The 15,835-nt window shown below is 33.9% G+C and overlaps 1 protein-coding gene across 4 annotated transcripts in view; it reads right to left on the reverse strand.

Moving 5' to 3' along the window:
* LOC131053083 (protein PHOSPHATE STARVATION RESPONSE 3) overlaps positions 1-9,610 on the reverse strand; it is a 101,500-nt gene extending 91,890 nt beyond the window's left edge. Inside the window, exons 1-3 of one of the 4 annotated variants that reach the window (XM_057987686.1) lie at positions 9,104-9,610; positions 5,630-5,700; positions 3,482-3,804 (exon numbers count right to left, since the gene is read on the reverse strand). In XM_057987686.1, the coding sequence (XP_057843669.1) occupies positions 3,482-3,758 (277 nt within the window). In that variant the 5' untranslated portion in view covers positions 3,759-3,804; positions 5,630-5,700; positions 9,104-9,610. The remainder of the gene's footprint in view (positions 1-3,481; positions 3,805-5,629; positions 5,701-9,103) is intronic. The other 3 variants (XM_057987688.2, XM_057987685.2, XM_057987687.2) reach the window with 3 other exon arrangements.
* Between the last annotated feature and the right edge of the window lie 6,225 nt (positions 9,611-15,835).

Genomic DNA, 15,835 nt, shown 5'->3' on the forward strand with positions numbered 1-15,835 from the left:
ATTTTAAATGCCTTCACAATAAAAGTTCGATTTTTTAAGGCCTAAAATCAATTTATTAAAAGCCAAAATGTCTTTATTTAATGCCAATTTAATTTTAATTTTTTCAAATGCCCCAAAGTTAGCAAATTTTGGTGAATTTCAAGGAATGTCAACGTTCAATTAATGCAAAAAATGAAGGATATCATCAATTTCGCCCTGGACCCTTGGTGAAGGCCAGGAGCGATTTTTCAATCTAGACCTTGCATATCTCCTTTTTTTTTCGTCCAAAACTTCATCTAGGCATTTAAATGGCATTTTTAACCGGAGTTTTGAGTTTATTTTCACTTGATCTCTAGGAGGAAAGTGCTATTAGGACCTTTTCACCCTGGACCCTCAGAGAGGGTCAGGAGCGATTTTTCAATTTTGCTCTTAATCCTTCATCTTTTGGATTCCAAATTGCTTCCAAGACATTCCAACTAGGTCTTCTCACTGACTCGCAAACTTGGTTTTATCAAATTTTGAGGAAAAAGTATGATTTTGAAGTTTCTCGCCCTGGACCCTTAGCAAAGGTCAGGAGCGATTTTTTATTTTGTGACTAAAATCCTCAATTTTCAAAGGCAATATAATATTCATCAAGTTTCTTGGGGTCCTTTTGCCTTATCTCATCCTTGCCTTAGCACAATTTTGAAGAAAAGTTGTAGTTTTTTGCAAAAATCGCTATGGGCCTTCAGTGAGGGTCAGGAGCGATTTTGCAAGTCCAAGCTTGTCTATGCCTTGTTGTTTCTCCAAATTATCTTCAACGGGTAGAACACACCCTCTTTCATTTATTTCAATCACAAAACTTATTTTGTCCTTGCAAGAAAATTGTATTTTTGAGAATCTAGCTCCGGACCTTCAGTGAGGGTCAGGAGCGCTTTTGCAAATTTAAACAATTTTCTCTCACCTTTCCCTTTGAACTCACCTTGATAGGGAAGAACTTTCCTTGTTTCACGCTATGAATATATCTTCATGTCCAACAAGTGATAAAATAATGTGCTTTTAAGAAAATCGCCTTGGGCATTTAGTGAGGGTCCGGAGCGATTTTCGCTGTGGGCCTTCAATGAGGGTCAGGAGCGATTTTTTTGTTTTTGGGTTGATTTCCTCTTTTGATGATCATCCAAATTATATTCAATGGGTAGAACACGCTTTCCTTGATCCCTTCCAATCATAAAATCACTTTGATCTTGCAAGAATAATGCAAATTTGAAAATCTAGCTTCGGACCTTCAATGAGGGTCAAGAGCGATTTTTGCTACCTTGATCAAACTGCTTCATTTTTCATCTCGAAATTTCTTTGCTAAGGAAGATGTTATCTTGCTTCATGCTATGAATAAATTCTCATGTCCAAGAAAGGTCACAAGATGGTGCATATAAAGAAAATCGCTCTGGTCCTTCAGTGAGGGTCCGGAGCGATTTTTGTCTTTGTTGCCCAAAATTCACCATTTTTCAAACTTTCAAACTTTCAAATGCATCCAGTAACGTCCAATCTTCTCTCCGGAAAACCCTGCACAAAACAAGTTAGCCAAAATTAGCGAGAAATAAATTTGAACAACATTTTCGCCCTGGACCTTCAGCAAGGGTCAGGAGCGAAATTTACAATCTAGGCTAAATTGCTCAATCTTTTAGTTTCAAACCACTTCACAGGGCAAGGTAAGATCATTTTCAAGGCCAGGAACAAGGTTTCAAATTCAAGCGTGTTGGCATATGATGTCTACAATGAATTTCGCTCTGGACCCTCAGCAAGGGTCAGGAGCGAAATTGACTTCCTTGGCCAAAATTCATAATTTTCTTCAAGGTGTTCAATCAATTCCAAAGTCCAAACAAAATGCTTTGCAAATCAAAATTTGGTCGAATAAGACCAGGAATGAGTCCTAGGTTGATTTTCGCCTTGGACCCTCTGGAAGGGTCAGGGGCGAGATTCGCTTTGGACCTCCTGAGAGGGTCAGGAACGAAATCCGACTTTTTTGAACTCTCCGACAGGATAATTTTATGGAATATAACATTGAATTATAAGTGACATTCTTATACTTTAAGTTATATTCCATATATACTTTCAGGATGTTTGAGAGTGGTTTCAGACCTCCAGGAGCCATATTGCAAAATCTAGTTTTTGGAGGTTTTTCAGTTTTCAGACTTGGTCAAATTTCAGGATCAGGACTTTCAGACTTAGCCAAATTTCAGGATCAGGACTTTCTCAAGCCGGACTTGCTATCCATGTGATCCCCTTGGCGACACTCAAAAATGCAAAGGCTAACGGACAAAACCCTAAAAGACCTAGAAAACAAACCCTAAAAAGAAAAAAGCAAGGGTCCCCATTTGCAATGGGGCGATGTGTGAAAACCTCACAACAGGTATACAGCCAATGCATGAAAATTGTGCTAACAGTTAGAAGCATTGTACAAAACAGCCTGACTAGTCACTATAATATGCAAATCCACCAACCCAGCAAGGTTCATCCTCGAGCATTATAGAATACTTCCCAACATCTGATTTGGTTATGCTACATTCTAGCTTTATTCTCTTACAATGGATTAATTCATTCTACATAACGTCATTACACTTCAAAAAATTGTGATTCTAGCATAAACACACAGTAAGGTATGTGTTTTTCCTTTTATTTCAGTTTTTATTTATTAGATAAACAGTTTATGTTTATTGTTGTGGGCTTGCAACTTTATATATATTGCTGTTCTTGTCGGTTCCAATGACTTTGAATTTGACACGCAACAACAGTAGAATGGCATTGTTGGTGGGTGTGATTCATTGTCAGTCCAGTGTATTCTTTCTTCCCATCATTCAAAACATTCAAATGCAAAAACAATTCTAATGACTCTTGTTCGGTAGATATTTTCACTATATACTAAACTGGCATTGGGTACTGCCAACAGAAGCTAGTTGAAGCAGACTGTGTTGCATAGAGCTTTTGTGATGACTGGGATTAATACAACTAGGGATTATACGTTCAGCTTCTTTTGAATTGACTAATACATAGTGACATCCCTTTCAGCTGAGGTAACATAAACATCAACAGTTCAACCTGTTTAGAAGTATGGCATCTGAATGTGAGGTTGGGGGATCAATTCAATGGCTCCCATATTACTGCTTGGGTTAAAGATTTAGGCATCTAAAATAGATCTGTCCAAAACTACAGAAAATGAATTAACCTCTAAAAAAAAGAAGTTGATTTTCCACTATTTTTCTACTCAATGTTGCAAGTTTGCCACAACTGACAATTCAATTTTCATTCCAAAGAGTGGCAGGAGATTAAGGAAGAAGATCATAGCATTATATATATGGTGATTGTAAGAAAAACAAATCAACCCATGTGCTTCTCAGTTATTATGATTTCTTTTATAAGCTGCACCTTTCCTTATTAATCGATAGGTAAACCTTCATACTGATCACTTGCATGCCAATTTGAAAAACACAAAACTCTTACTTTTGTTAAAGATTAGTGTTCATACATATACATACTTTATTTGGATCATATGACCATATAACTAACAGAAGATCAACAAGTAGCTTACTATCTGCACCACCAAGCTGAGCAATTGCCTCCACAAATCGGTCATGTAATTCAGGTGTCCAGCGTAATCGTTGTTTTGCTGATGCACTACCTCCAGACGTAGCTGGACTACCAGTTGAACTAGAAGGAACCACTAGTGGGCCTGCACTCCGTTGTTCAGGTGTATGGAGCCTTTGAGGAACAAGGCTAGACATAAACTTCTTCGCTTGAAACATGATGTGAGAGATTTAGTGAGATCACCTGTAAACAGACATAATTTACCTGCATGTTTGACAAAGAAATCCTATTATATGACCGCAAAATAAATAACATTATATTTTGAACAAGAAAGATATTTAATATATTGAAACTCAAATCTCCAATAGTGGAAAGTGGCCTATGGCTAGAAATTTGCACGTATCTTATGGATTCAAAATTGTACTTGAGTAATTTAGTACATGGAGAACCAATGTAGGCTCACAGGCAGACATGCAAATCCTAGGATGCTGCATTCTAATTGTTATAACAAAAGCAAAATTTTGTCAATTTTTTTTATAAAGGTATTTTAGCGATACAAAAACATAAGCACATAATTGTAGATTCATCTATTTTTCCACAAAACCTTCTCATGGTCACACATAACAAGGTCTGGCAGATTCAACAATTGAACTCCAGGAATTATCATCCTGATTTTTGGCATTCAATATAATATTTGAAAAGTTCACAAAGAAATAAAAGCATTATAAAGAATCACTTGCTCTTTCTCTATTTGACATCAGGCTTTATAATTTATTGTATTGCTCAGCCAAATGTGAATCTGTACATTCGGCACACAAAAGAAGGATGCCAAACAACATTAGATTTCTACATAATGCCAATTCAAAAAAAGAAACAGCAACAAATGAGAATTCAGTGTAAAAGGCCACAAGAAGTTAAAGAATACTATAAGATAATAATTGGCAAGTTTTTTGAATTTTCCAGTAAAACATGGCAAAATTGTAGGCCATGGTTATCCTTCCATTCTCTCACTCTTTATGATCCTTTTCACCAAAATGCAAATGACTCATATACATTGTACTATAAAGGATTAGAAACCCCACAAAAGCCAATCCAACCAAAACTCAATAGCTAAGAATGCAACAACTCAATTCGAAAATTCGGGATTATACAGATTGTCTCAATCCATTTAAGGGAGCACGTGTTGGTCCTTGTTCACAAATACCTGCTTGTCAATTTTCTTCCTGTTGCAAAGTCATTTCTACAACATGCAGAAGAACTGCTATGCTTATTGAATTATCTAGGAAAGAAATCGTCCAGCTCACATGATTTTTCTAATTCAATGCCTCAAACATTTAAGTTTTAACAGATTAGATGGTAATTATCACTGTAATATAGTTATATATACATTTAAGATAAGAGAAGTAACTATATGGCCAATTTAGTAATGGCCATAAACAACTTTGTCAAAGATACTGTTAAACTTATTCCAATATTTTGACAAACTAATATGTTTTGCTATTGTAATCTATCTGAGAAGATCTCTCAAGGTCCATGACTATAGTGTAAGCCAGTTCCCCCGATGTGTCTAGCTAATTTAATAACCATACAGTAAGAAATTTATTACTTTTCTCCTAGAGTGGTTCAATTTTCAAAAGCTAGACCTTGACAAAAAAAAATAACATTCTTATGGCCTTATAGCTGATTCTAGAAGCCCCTCATGATAAGAGTGCATTGATTTATCATTGCTAAATTAAATTTACAGAGATGACTACCTAACTAAAATTAAATTTAGCTATAAACCATAGCATTTGTTATAAAGACATTCTGTAGAGGGGGATATTGCTTGGGTTTCACTTACACTAGTGGCCCCATAAAACGTTTAAGGGCCAAAACCCAATAAATTGGATAACCAGGATATCCAAATTAAAATGTGGACCAGTTATTTTTTTAACAGGAAATTATGAGCAGCGGAGTTAAGAAGCTTATAGCACCTGCTCAGATCTTTAGGGAGCATTTTCACAATTTTTTCCAGATAAATTTGCTAATGGTAGTTTTACTTTGAAGAGAAAGATCTAAAAAAGAAGTTTTCAGCAATAGAGATTTATACCTATCAAAATACGACCCACTTCACAGGGCCAATTGATTGACATAGGTACTGCAAAGACATCTCATAGTATTCTGTTGAACATTAAGCCATACAAATACAATAACAGTTTAGATATAGAGGAATGAAATCCTCAGTAGGTGGGATATGCTACTTACATTGCTTGTAATTGAATTATATGTACTCTAAAATAATTTCCAGAATTACCTAAAACCATATGTAAGTGCTGCTAAAAAAACAATTTGAACTAAACAATCTTCCAAAACAGAGCTGAAAAGTAATCCATGGTTGAAACAAAATCATTAACAGATTCATCTTGTGAAGCTCTGCCAAATATGAATTCCATTTCTTTAATAGGTATCATTGCAAAGAGGCCATTGTAGGTGTCTATCAGTCTTAAATGGTTTATATTACTATATTAGTAAAAGATCAAGGCAAATATCATTTTTTATGTCACAGCCAAGGCAAAGCACAAGTTGGTTTAAAAGACCCCCTCCCCTTGGAAGCCCACAGGAGGATGCTTTTCATTTAGCTTATATATCATTAAAATTTTGCATCCGAGTTTTGATCTTGCAAGCAACTCGAGGATACACCAGGCCTTGTCAATCAACCTACACTTGGAGTACATCTTAGTCAAAATAGGATTAACCCTGACACAAGTCATGCACTGTCATGGCAGATTTCATTTCAAGCATGCCTCAGCATATACATGGACATTGATGTACTGAATCTAATGTTGAATTTGTCATTTTAATCTGAGTATAAGTTTAATTTCGAGTTAAAACAACATAGCAGTCACCTGGAGGGACCATTCCAATGACATCTCCACAGGTGCTGCAGAGAAAACTCAGGAACAATTGCAGTTATAATTTCTCACATAAAATAACATGTATCACTCTGCTGCAAGTATTTGGAATTTTAATTATTATTGAATCATGTAAAAAAATCCTGAAACTAATATTACAACAAATAAGCCAGAATTCATTGCTATGCATCCTATCACTTAAAAATCTATGCAACCACTACAAATTTGACCCCCATAGCTAGCCCCAGCAATGCCTCATTACTAAAAAGTAGCCACTTCAACATTTTAGGAAAAGATTCTAAATTTTGCCACTGCTACAAATTTTGTATTTCATTGGCTGCCTGCACCATATCAATAGGAGCAGCAGTCTCATCCATGGGACCCTGCACCATAGCTCCAAATTTCAGAACTAGTGACAGGTTAAAATTTTAAAAGGAATATGAATAGCAAAGTAAAATTTTATCAGACTCCCCAAATCGGAAGACGTAAGATAACTGCTTATAATTCAAGCTACAATACATGGGAGCATTATGTTTAATACAGCCAGGCATCCTAAATGTATTCTCCAAGGTCCAAGGTTCACATCCCCTCTCAAATAATATCTTAACCAAAATATTGAGGCGTGCTAAATCAAATCTCAAAGATCCAGGACTCAATTCAACTACCAAACAGAATCTTAACTAGATTTTTGAGGTATTCTTTGCAGTGTTGCATGTGTTTGACAGCCAAACTGCATAAACAATTTTTTCCTTTAATCAAATTTTTTCCTTTAATTACCAATGTTTCAAATCAAACACAGGGCTTATAGACTTATATAGTCGGTGAAATAAAACAAAAAAATTTAACCCCCTTACATGCTGAACAACAGATGGAACCATTTCAGCTAGTTTAAGGCATCCTGAATGTCTTCTCAAAGGTCAAGGGTTTGATTCGCCTATCAAGCAAAATCGTTACTCAAAGGTACAGGGTTTATTTCCTCCCCTCTCAAACAAAATATTAACTAGATTTTTTATGTTTTCTTTGCAGTGTAGTATGTTTATGAGATCTTTTGGAGAAACTGCATAGAAAAAAGAAAATTTAACTAATGATATTTTGACTAACACACAGGACTCATTATCAAAGGTTTCAAATCACATGCGGAACTAACCATCAGAAAAATGAAGACCTATATTTTAACTACCATACATTATAAGGTTGATATAACATGGCTCATTTTGTATAAAAAAAATACGCAATCTGGCACTGATATTCAAGATGATTATTCACTTTATTTTTTATTCTATATACAAATTTTATCTTTCAGTTCTAGAGCCAGATTTAGGCGATACTTGAACAGCAAAAGTTAAAAAATGTAAATTCCCCCCTACTGCTGAGATTTAAGCTTAATAACTTAGTATTCAAGCTGCAACTTGCAGGATCGTTTTTGACAATTCAGTGCACCCTTGATTGTGCCCCCAAACGTCTGGTGTTCAATTCCCTTGTCACACAAAATCTTAACTAGAATTTAAAGGTTTACTTACTTATAATCACTAAAATGAAACCAAATCTATAAACTTCCTCACTTTCTGAGGGTGAAGTAAGGAACACTTTACGTCATACACAGTACGATTACTTTGTGAGGTCAATACTAAAGAAAACTTCAAGTCGCATATAGGACTAATCATCAGTAAAACGAAGCCAAACTTTAAATATTTCACAATAACAGGTAAATATAACAGGGCATTAAAAATTATCCAATCTGCTGCTAAGATTCAACATGAAGTTTTATTTTCATTCTATACATAAGATTTATCTTTCATGGTTACACTTGTGTCATACGAATGGAAGGCCACTCCATAGAAACCCACCTTAGAACATTAAATTACAGAAGTAGTGACAGGTTTTAGATAAGACTTGAACAACTAAGGCAAAAGTTTAATAGCTTCCTCCTCATACGGAGACTTAAACTAAATAGCTTACAATTCAAGCAGAAAGAGGCTGGATCTTTCAGCAAGAATTCATTAAAACTGCTCTCAGAGCCCTGGGGTTCAAATCCCTCGTCAAAAAATACCACAGGTTTTCTTCGCAGTATTCCGAGCTTGTGAGAGTATTTTAGTGAAACTCGTCAAACATTTTTCTCTTGTAAATTACGGACGTTTCAAGTCACATACTAGACTCATCATCAGAGACAGAAGCCATATCTAACTACTTTACTTTACGAGGTTAATACAACAAGGGACATCTTGTATAAAATATATACTATCTGCTGGTGACACTCAACATGAGGTTTTGTTTTTACTTTTCCTGAAATGACACAGAACAATAACGGTAAAAAAAATGTGTTAAGAGGCCAAAATCTTATCTCCCTTACATTACGAGGTCAATATAACAGGGCACATTTTGTATAAAAAATATATACAATCTGTTGCCGACATCCTACATGAGGTTTTATAATCAATTTTCCTGAAACAGAACAGAACTAAAACAGAGGACGAAAAATTAACTTGAGAAAAAACTAAGCTACCTTACGTTACTAACCAAATATAATAGGGCACATTTTGTAACTATAAAAACCATAACCTCTGCTGCTTTCATTCAACACGAGTTTTTTATTGTTCATTTTCCATGACGCTTAGCAGAAGCAAACAGAACCAAATAAGCTAGAAGCGTAGACGACATATAGAGACGCATACCAGAGTTAATTTGCAGTCAGTCTATTCTGTCAAATGCTGACGCCACAAGCGCGCAAAATATCCACCGCTCAACGCTTTTTCCTCCAATCTTCAACTCCAAATTTCCGTCAAACAGAACAGAAAAACTACGAACATGTCTGCAACTCTGCCTTACCAAAAATATAAACTCTCTGCCACTCAGATCGGGACGAAAGCATTTCAATTCTCCGTCAAAGATGCAGCCGACGGGAATCTCATTAAATTCGAGTGTACTGAAACTTAATAAAATAAATAAATAAAAGCATCTTCTTATCTATTTGCATTAATAGCTATCAAACTACTGCTGGCAGGTTAAGTGTTCGAATCTCACGCAACAAAAAATTGGTATAAATATCTGCACTGTGATAATTTACAGTGGAATTTCCAGCTGAAGACAAAGCAAATGAAGAATTCTTTGCTTTGCCTTTCAGCCAATTCAGGGTTTTCATCGCCCATATACTGTTGTATTTCACAGGAAAAATATAGACCGTAGCTATTATCGGATTTAATATTGTATCGTTTATTTTTAATTTGTTTTTATTGCGTCATTAGTCGGCGGACCGGATCTCTGTCAACCTGTACTGGCTGTAGCCCGTGTTGCCATTGACATTTAACGAAATCTCATTTTTTATCAACACGATTCCGGGAGCATCCGGTGGTCTCCTTTACGATTGCCGGTAGAGGGAAATTGGGGAAGGTTCATACGCTTATAAACGTTGGGGACCAGCTTAAGCTCATTATGTAAATGAGAAAGATCTCATTTTTAACAAGGACTTCAGCGAGAAGGTTGTCTCTTTGCTCTTAGCATGGGAGTGGGGTTTGGTTTATAAGGGTGGTTAGGAAATGTGTGTCGATAAATGTTGGTAATGTTATAATTTATAGTTTATTTTTTAAAATGACAGGTAGAATTAAATTGAAAAATGTATTAGGTATGTGAGGCACAAAACTATTGAGGAAATAAAAATAAGTTGTATAAAATGTAATTATAATATTATATAAAAGTTAAGTAGTTAAAGTAATAAATGTTTTTCAGGAATGGAACAAGGAAGCAGATTGTTGGCGAAATGGGCTTCTATGTAGTTGGAGACTATCTGGCAGAATCAAGGATTGGGGACACTTGTCTCCAGAGTATTCTTAGATCTTAGAATAGTTTATTAAGGAAGACATGAGAGACTACTTGGGCACCTTGAGAAATTCTTGATTGTTTGTTTTCTTTCTTGTTGCTTGGCCTCGTGTTGGTCCGGTTGGCTTGTGGTGTTTTGTACAATCAAAAAAAATTTACCCTTTTTTATGGGAAAAAAAACGAGTAAAAGTAATAAATTTTGTAATAGGTGGAGAATCATCACCATCATGTTTGGATTTCTAACCATCATTTGTAAGGTTTTGGCTATCTTGAAGTGGCTCCCAACCAATCTTATGTTCAATACATTGAGTATACACCTTAATGATTATTTATATTTTTACTTTAAAATGAACTAATTATGTTAAGAATTTCTCCATTTACTTGCATATTATATTTAATTATCAATATTTTAGGTCTCCTTATTAAACTCCACCATGAGAGATGGTGAAACACTAATAAGATAATATATATTGAAATTTCTAAAAGATTATAGACAATATATAATTGTTCAATAAGATCTCATCCTTTTACAATAGAAATGTTTTTCCATCATGAATGTAATGATAGTTAGATAATCATTAGAAAAATATTTATTTAGCTTATATAAGTCTATTGTCAAAGTTAATCACTAGATAGATCTTTTATTAAGGGGGTGTATATTTCATCCTCATGTTTTACGCAAGCTTATCATATGAAGTATTTATTAAAAAATGACTTTAGAGGGATTGTCTATTGATTATTGCAATTTTTTGCATGTTAAATTTGTTTCTTTACTTTTTTTTAATATATAGGTCAAAAGTTTAATCAAATCATTTAGACCTTATACTTGTTAAAGAGACATGATCATTCGAATTTTATTATAAAATGTTGTTATTTGATTTATAAATTAATTTGTACCTTAACCCTATTCATTTTATTTAAATATGGATTAGTAGCCACCTAATTAGGTATTAAACATTAACTAGCACTCACCTAATAAAGAGTCATAGCCACCAAAAAAATCTAGAACATGTTCTCCAATATTTCATCTATTTTCCTACGGTACCTCCAAAAGTCATCTATAATTGTTTTCCTTTCTAACTAGAATTGTTGTACTTATTTGTTTTATGTGAAAACATTGGATGGATTTGTCACTTCCACGTAATAATCTAAGACTAGAATTATTGTTCATCTCTTATTGGATGTCAATTCAAAAAAAAACAATGATGTCTAGCTTCTTTGTCTTCTCCTATTGAAACCCTCAAACACACATAGCTTTAGAATCTTGAAATATTTGTCGTTGTGCTACAATACTAAAAACCACAAACAAACACTTTCTAAAAAGTATGTATATTGATAACAACACTAATAACATTTTAAAAAAACTTACTCTTAAATAGAAATCCACAACCAACTAAATAAACTTAATTTAAAAATAATTTTAATACAAACATAAATTTTCAAAGACAACATCCCCTAGTCAAAACATAACCTTAAATAAATAAAACATGTTAAAGAACAATGTTACAATATGAACTTAATGATGTTCACTAATGAACAATATGAAATATATAGATTCATTTAAAAAATAAAGAGGATTCCTATTTAACGTGTGGTACCTAAGAGCAAACCTCCTTTCCCTTTCGACACATCTAAACATAAAACTTTCCCTTTCAAATTTAACCAACTACGGTTAACCGCCCGGATACCTTAAGATGCTTCCCATTTAGTTATGACATTTGTAAGTTACCTTAATATTTTTCAGTCTTTTGACCGTGCGAGGTAGGTTTTGGATTTCCCGTTTGTTTAGAGACGACGTCATTTTCTTCGAGGTAAGGAGAGCGCACGAGTTGACCACGCACAGTAAATAGTAATTTAAGATACCGTACGTGTACCAGACTTTTACCAACTATGGTTTCAAACTTACAACCGTATTAATTCCATGAGAACTGACACGAAAGTTTTGTTGGCAAATGGGGAATTTATTAGTTTTTTATTTAGGATAATTTAGGAATATTGAATACGTGTTAAAGTGTGAATGCGGTTCAAAGATAACATAATTGCGGAAAGGAATTTGTACCGAGTGATAAGTAAGGTATGTGGTACCGGCTAGGCTCTGTCCAGAATTTTTTTACCCACATGTGTCAGTATGGGCATGCGAGCTATATTATAATATTTATTTTATCATCTCAATCAAATTCACGACATGACTGCTACTAAATGTTTAATGTTGTGCTCTTCCCGGGGGAGATTTGTTCGTCTTGCACCTTTTTTAATTAGTTTGATATTTTTATTATATTATAATAACCTTACAAGTTTCTTCACCCTAAAATTGCATAACTTGGAAAAAAAATTTGGAATAAGTGTTTATTAAATTATTTGAGAAGAGATATATTATTATATAATTTTAAAAATGAGTTAAGATTAAGATTTAAATTTTGATAATTGTGGGAAGTTGAAAGGGAAAAATAATTTGAATACTAATTATGAATAGATAATTATTAAAAAAATAGTTTAATTTATAGAAGTGACAATCAAAAATTGATATGAAAGGATTTTGATTATGATTGAGTTTTTAATTTATATATCAAAAGTTATTTATTATTTATTAATTATAATATTTTATATTTATATAACATTAATTAATTATCAAATTTTATAATATTTTTAAACATATTTCATTTTTTATTATGATTTTACATAAAAATAATTTGAATTAAATTTAATATAGTATAAAAATTATATTAATATTTAAAAAGTTATCTTGCATAACATATAATTATGTTTCTCTCTATCTCAAGGTAAGTATAATTATATTTATATTAATATTTTGTAATCTTTTAAAATTATTTTTATAATTGTATATGTTAACATTTCGTTATCCTTTATATGTTAACGTTTCATGCCACATTTCATTATCTTTTGGTAATAATTAATTTGAGAGCTTTTAAAAGGTTCATCTTGTTCGAATCTATGCCTCTGGTTATTGCATGTGTCCCTCCTGTTCATGCCTTAGTCAAATGTCCAAGTTGAAAAGACCAAAATTAATTATATATTTGTCTTACCAAAGTTTTAGAGTTTTGTGGTAGCCAATGTGAACATGCCTTTCCTATCAACCCTAACTCCCCACCTTGAAACTTGTAAAAAAGTTGGTCAAGTGTAAGTTTTTGAACCTTCGAGCTATCGACATCTCCCTTAGTTCTTTATCATTCCTTAAGCCTTCAATCCTCAAAGTCTAAAGTGTATTCTTTGTTAAATGTTGCATTTGTTATTATTAGGTTATTAGTGGTTCCTTTTTTCCCCCCACTCTTTAAGCATCCTTTTCATTGTCTTCTTGATTTTGAAGCCCAAAACACTCTATCAAACTTTCAAACTTCTCCATCCTTATGTCCCTCATCAGACTTGTCCCTTTAGCACAACCATCTCTAAAGTCTTGACATCCCTTTTACCTAAATTTGATTGGGATTTGTTGTCGTTTTGATATGTCTTGAAAACTTTGTTGGTTCTCGATAAGATTTTTAGAATCTCACCAACCACCAACATGATTCTCCTAACTCCCTTCACACCTAACACTGGTTTAATAACTTTTAAAAGGGGAAATGTAGGTGTTCACTAATGATTTCATAAGGTTTACAAACCTCCCCAAATTAGCAAAATTGTTTCAAGTGCCAATAGCAAAGAAGAAACTAGAAGAAAAGATTTCAAGGTTATTTCAAAAAGTTTTGTAGGTTCTAAAACCTTTTTTGGGCCTTGACAAGATTATCAAAACCATCCAAAAGTTTTACAAGTTTGAAGAAAGGGGCAAGAAAAGTGGTCAATTAAGTAGAAAAGTTATTAAATTTGAAAACTTTTAGAGTTTTCAAAACCTATATTAAAGGTTAACAAGGTTCTCAACACCTCATCATATGTTTGTAAGGTTCTTGAACCAATTCATATACTAACAAAATTTTCAATGTGTGTCTTGTTGGCATGATTGGCATAACTGATGCAGATGAAGAATGATGACTAGACCGGTAAAGGATTGTTTGTGATGGCATTGTGATGAAGAGATTGAGATTGCATGATTGGATGACTCTGATCAGTTATTTGTATTGTCATTGATGGCAACTGATGTTTACTATGTTGTATTTTGTCATCTAAGTCTTTTTTGGTCTACTGGAAAGAGCTTATCGGTAAAGAAACAAGAAACTGGGAATTAGGACCTTGACCAGTAAACGAGGAAATGTTTTGATTAGATCTGGTGATTAATGATGATTGAAGTGTTACGGTTTGGAATGTGAGTTTGTATCATTGTAATATGTATCTGACCGGAACCGCATCATGTTTTGGTTACTGGAAGTCATGTTTATGATTTCTGTTGTATTTTTGCTAGGGTTTAAGAAGAGTTTAAGGACCGGTATAGAATTCTCTTAACCGGTAATGATTTTTGGTTTGGTGGTGATCTACATCAAGTTCAAATGTTGGAGGTGACGTGGCACAACCCGCGTAGATGGATGAATTGTTGTTTTGGTGCATTTGAAGATGGAATTTCTTGGGAAACAGCGAAGCACTTAGAAGAGTGTTCTAAGGTTTTGACTTTGTATCAGATCGAGTTATTGTGATGAGTTACGATCACTCAACGGTTGATATTGTCTTGTAAAATCTTGTAATGATCTATATGATGATCTGATATGGTTTAAGATGATTTGTATTGTAAATTCTTGATGTATCTAGGGTTTAGTAACTGGCCTAGTTGTAAAGGTTATTTATGTCAGTTTAGTTGATGTTTGTTGTGTCGGTGGTTTTGAGAAGAGTGTGAAGCCGAACAGGAGTGTGAGAGATCTACCAAAGTGTAGTAGATTTGGAGCAAAATTGGATCTGATCAAGAAAGCAGTTAAGTGTTATACCCAGATCATTCATTGTTGTTCCCTAATAGTTGCAACAGTCAAAATCCCTTAACCGGGTAGGTCCTAATAGACCTTACATTGTAAATCCCCTAAAAGGGTGGGTCAACATTTGAGTTCTAAATCCTCTTGCGAGGTTGATCCTAACAGGTCAAAGCTCCTAACAAGGCTCATCATCTAAATCCCTTAATCATGTGACTCCTAATAGAGCTTCTCCTAACAAGGCATCTTTGTAAGCTCCTAACCGGGCTAGGCTCCTAACAAGGTGCATTCCGAAAGAGTGCACAATTTTTGTGGGAACCAATTCCCACCGTGGTTTTTCCCTATTTGTGTTTCCACGTGAAAAACATGGTGTTCATATGGTGAATGTTTTTATGTGTTGTTATGTTTTATTTTCAGTTAATGCATGGTTAATGAACACTTAATGTGCAGAGCTGATAAATCAGATTAGCAAATGATTATCAACAGATATCAGTATTGGTAATTGGTTTTGTTGTTGGTTATTGTTTGATTTGGTGAAAGTTTTATAAGGTTGAGTTTCATATTTGAATTTTTTGTTGATACTAATTCACCCCCCCCACCCTCAGTATTAACCGAATCCTCTAAGATTAACATGTCCAAGGTGCAAATTTTGGTTAAGGGTTAGTCTTCAAAAAAATAGAGCAAAAAAAATTAAATTGTGCATGATTTTAAAGTGGTTTTAGAATTGTGTCACGTGGAAACAAGGTT

Source organism: Cryptomeria japonica, chromosome 9 (assembly GCF_030272615.1).
Source record: "Cryptomeria japonica chromosome 9, Sugi_1.0, whole genome shotgun sequence".
Lineage (NCBI taxonomy): Eukaryota > Viridiplantae > Streptophyta > Pinopsida > Cupressales > Cupressaceae > Cryptomeria > Cryptomeria japonica.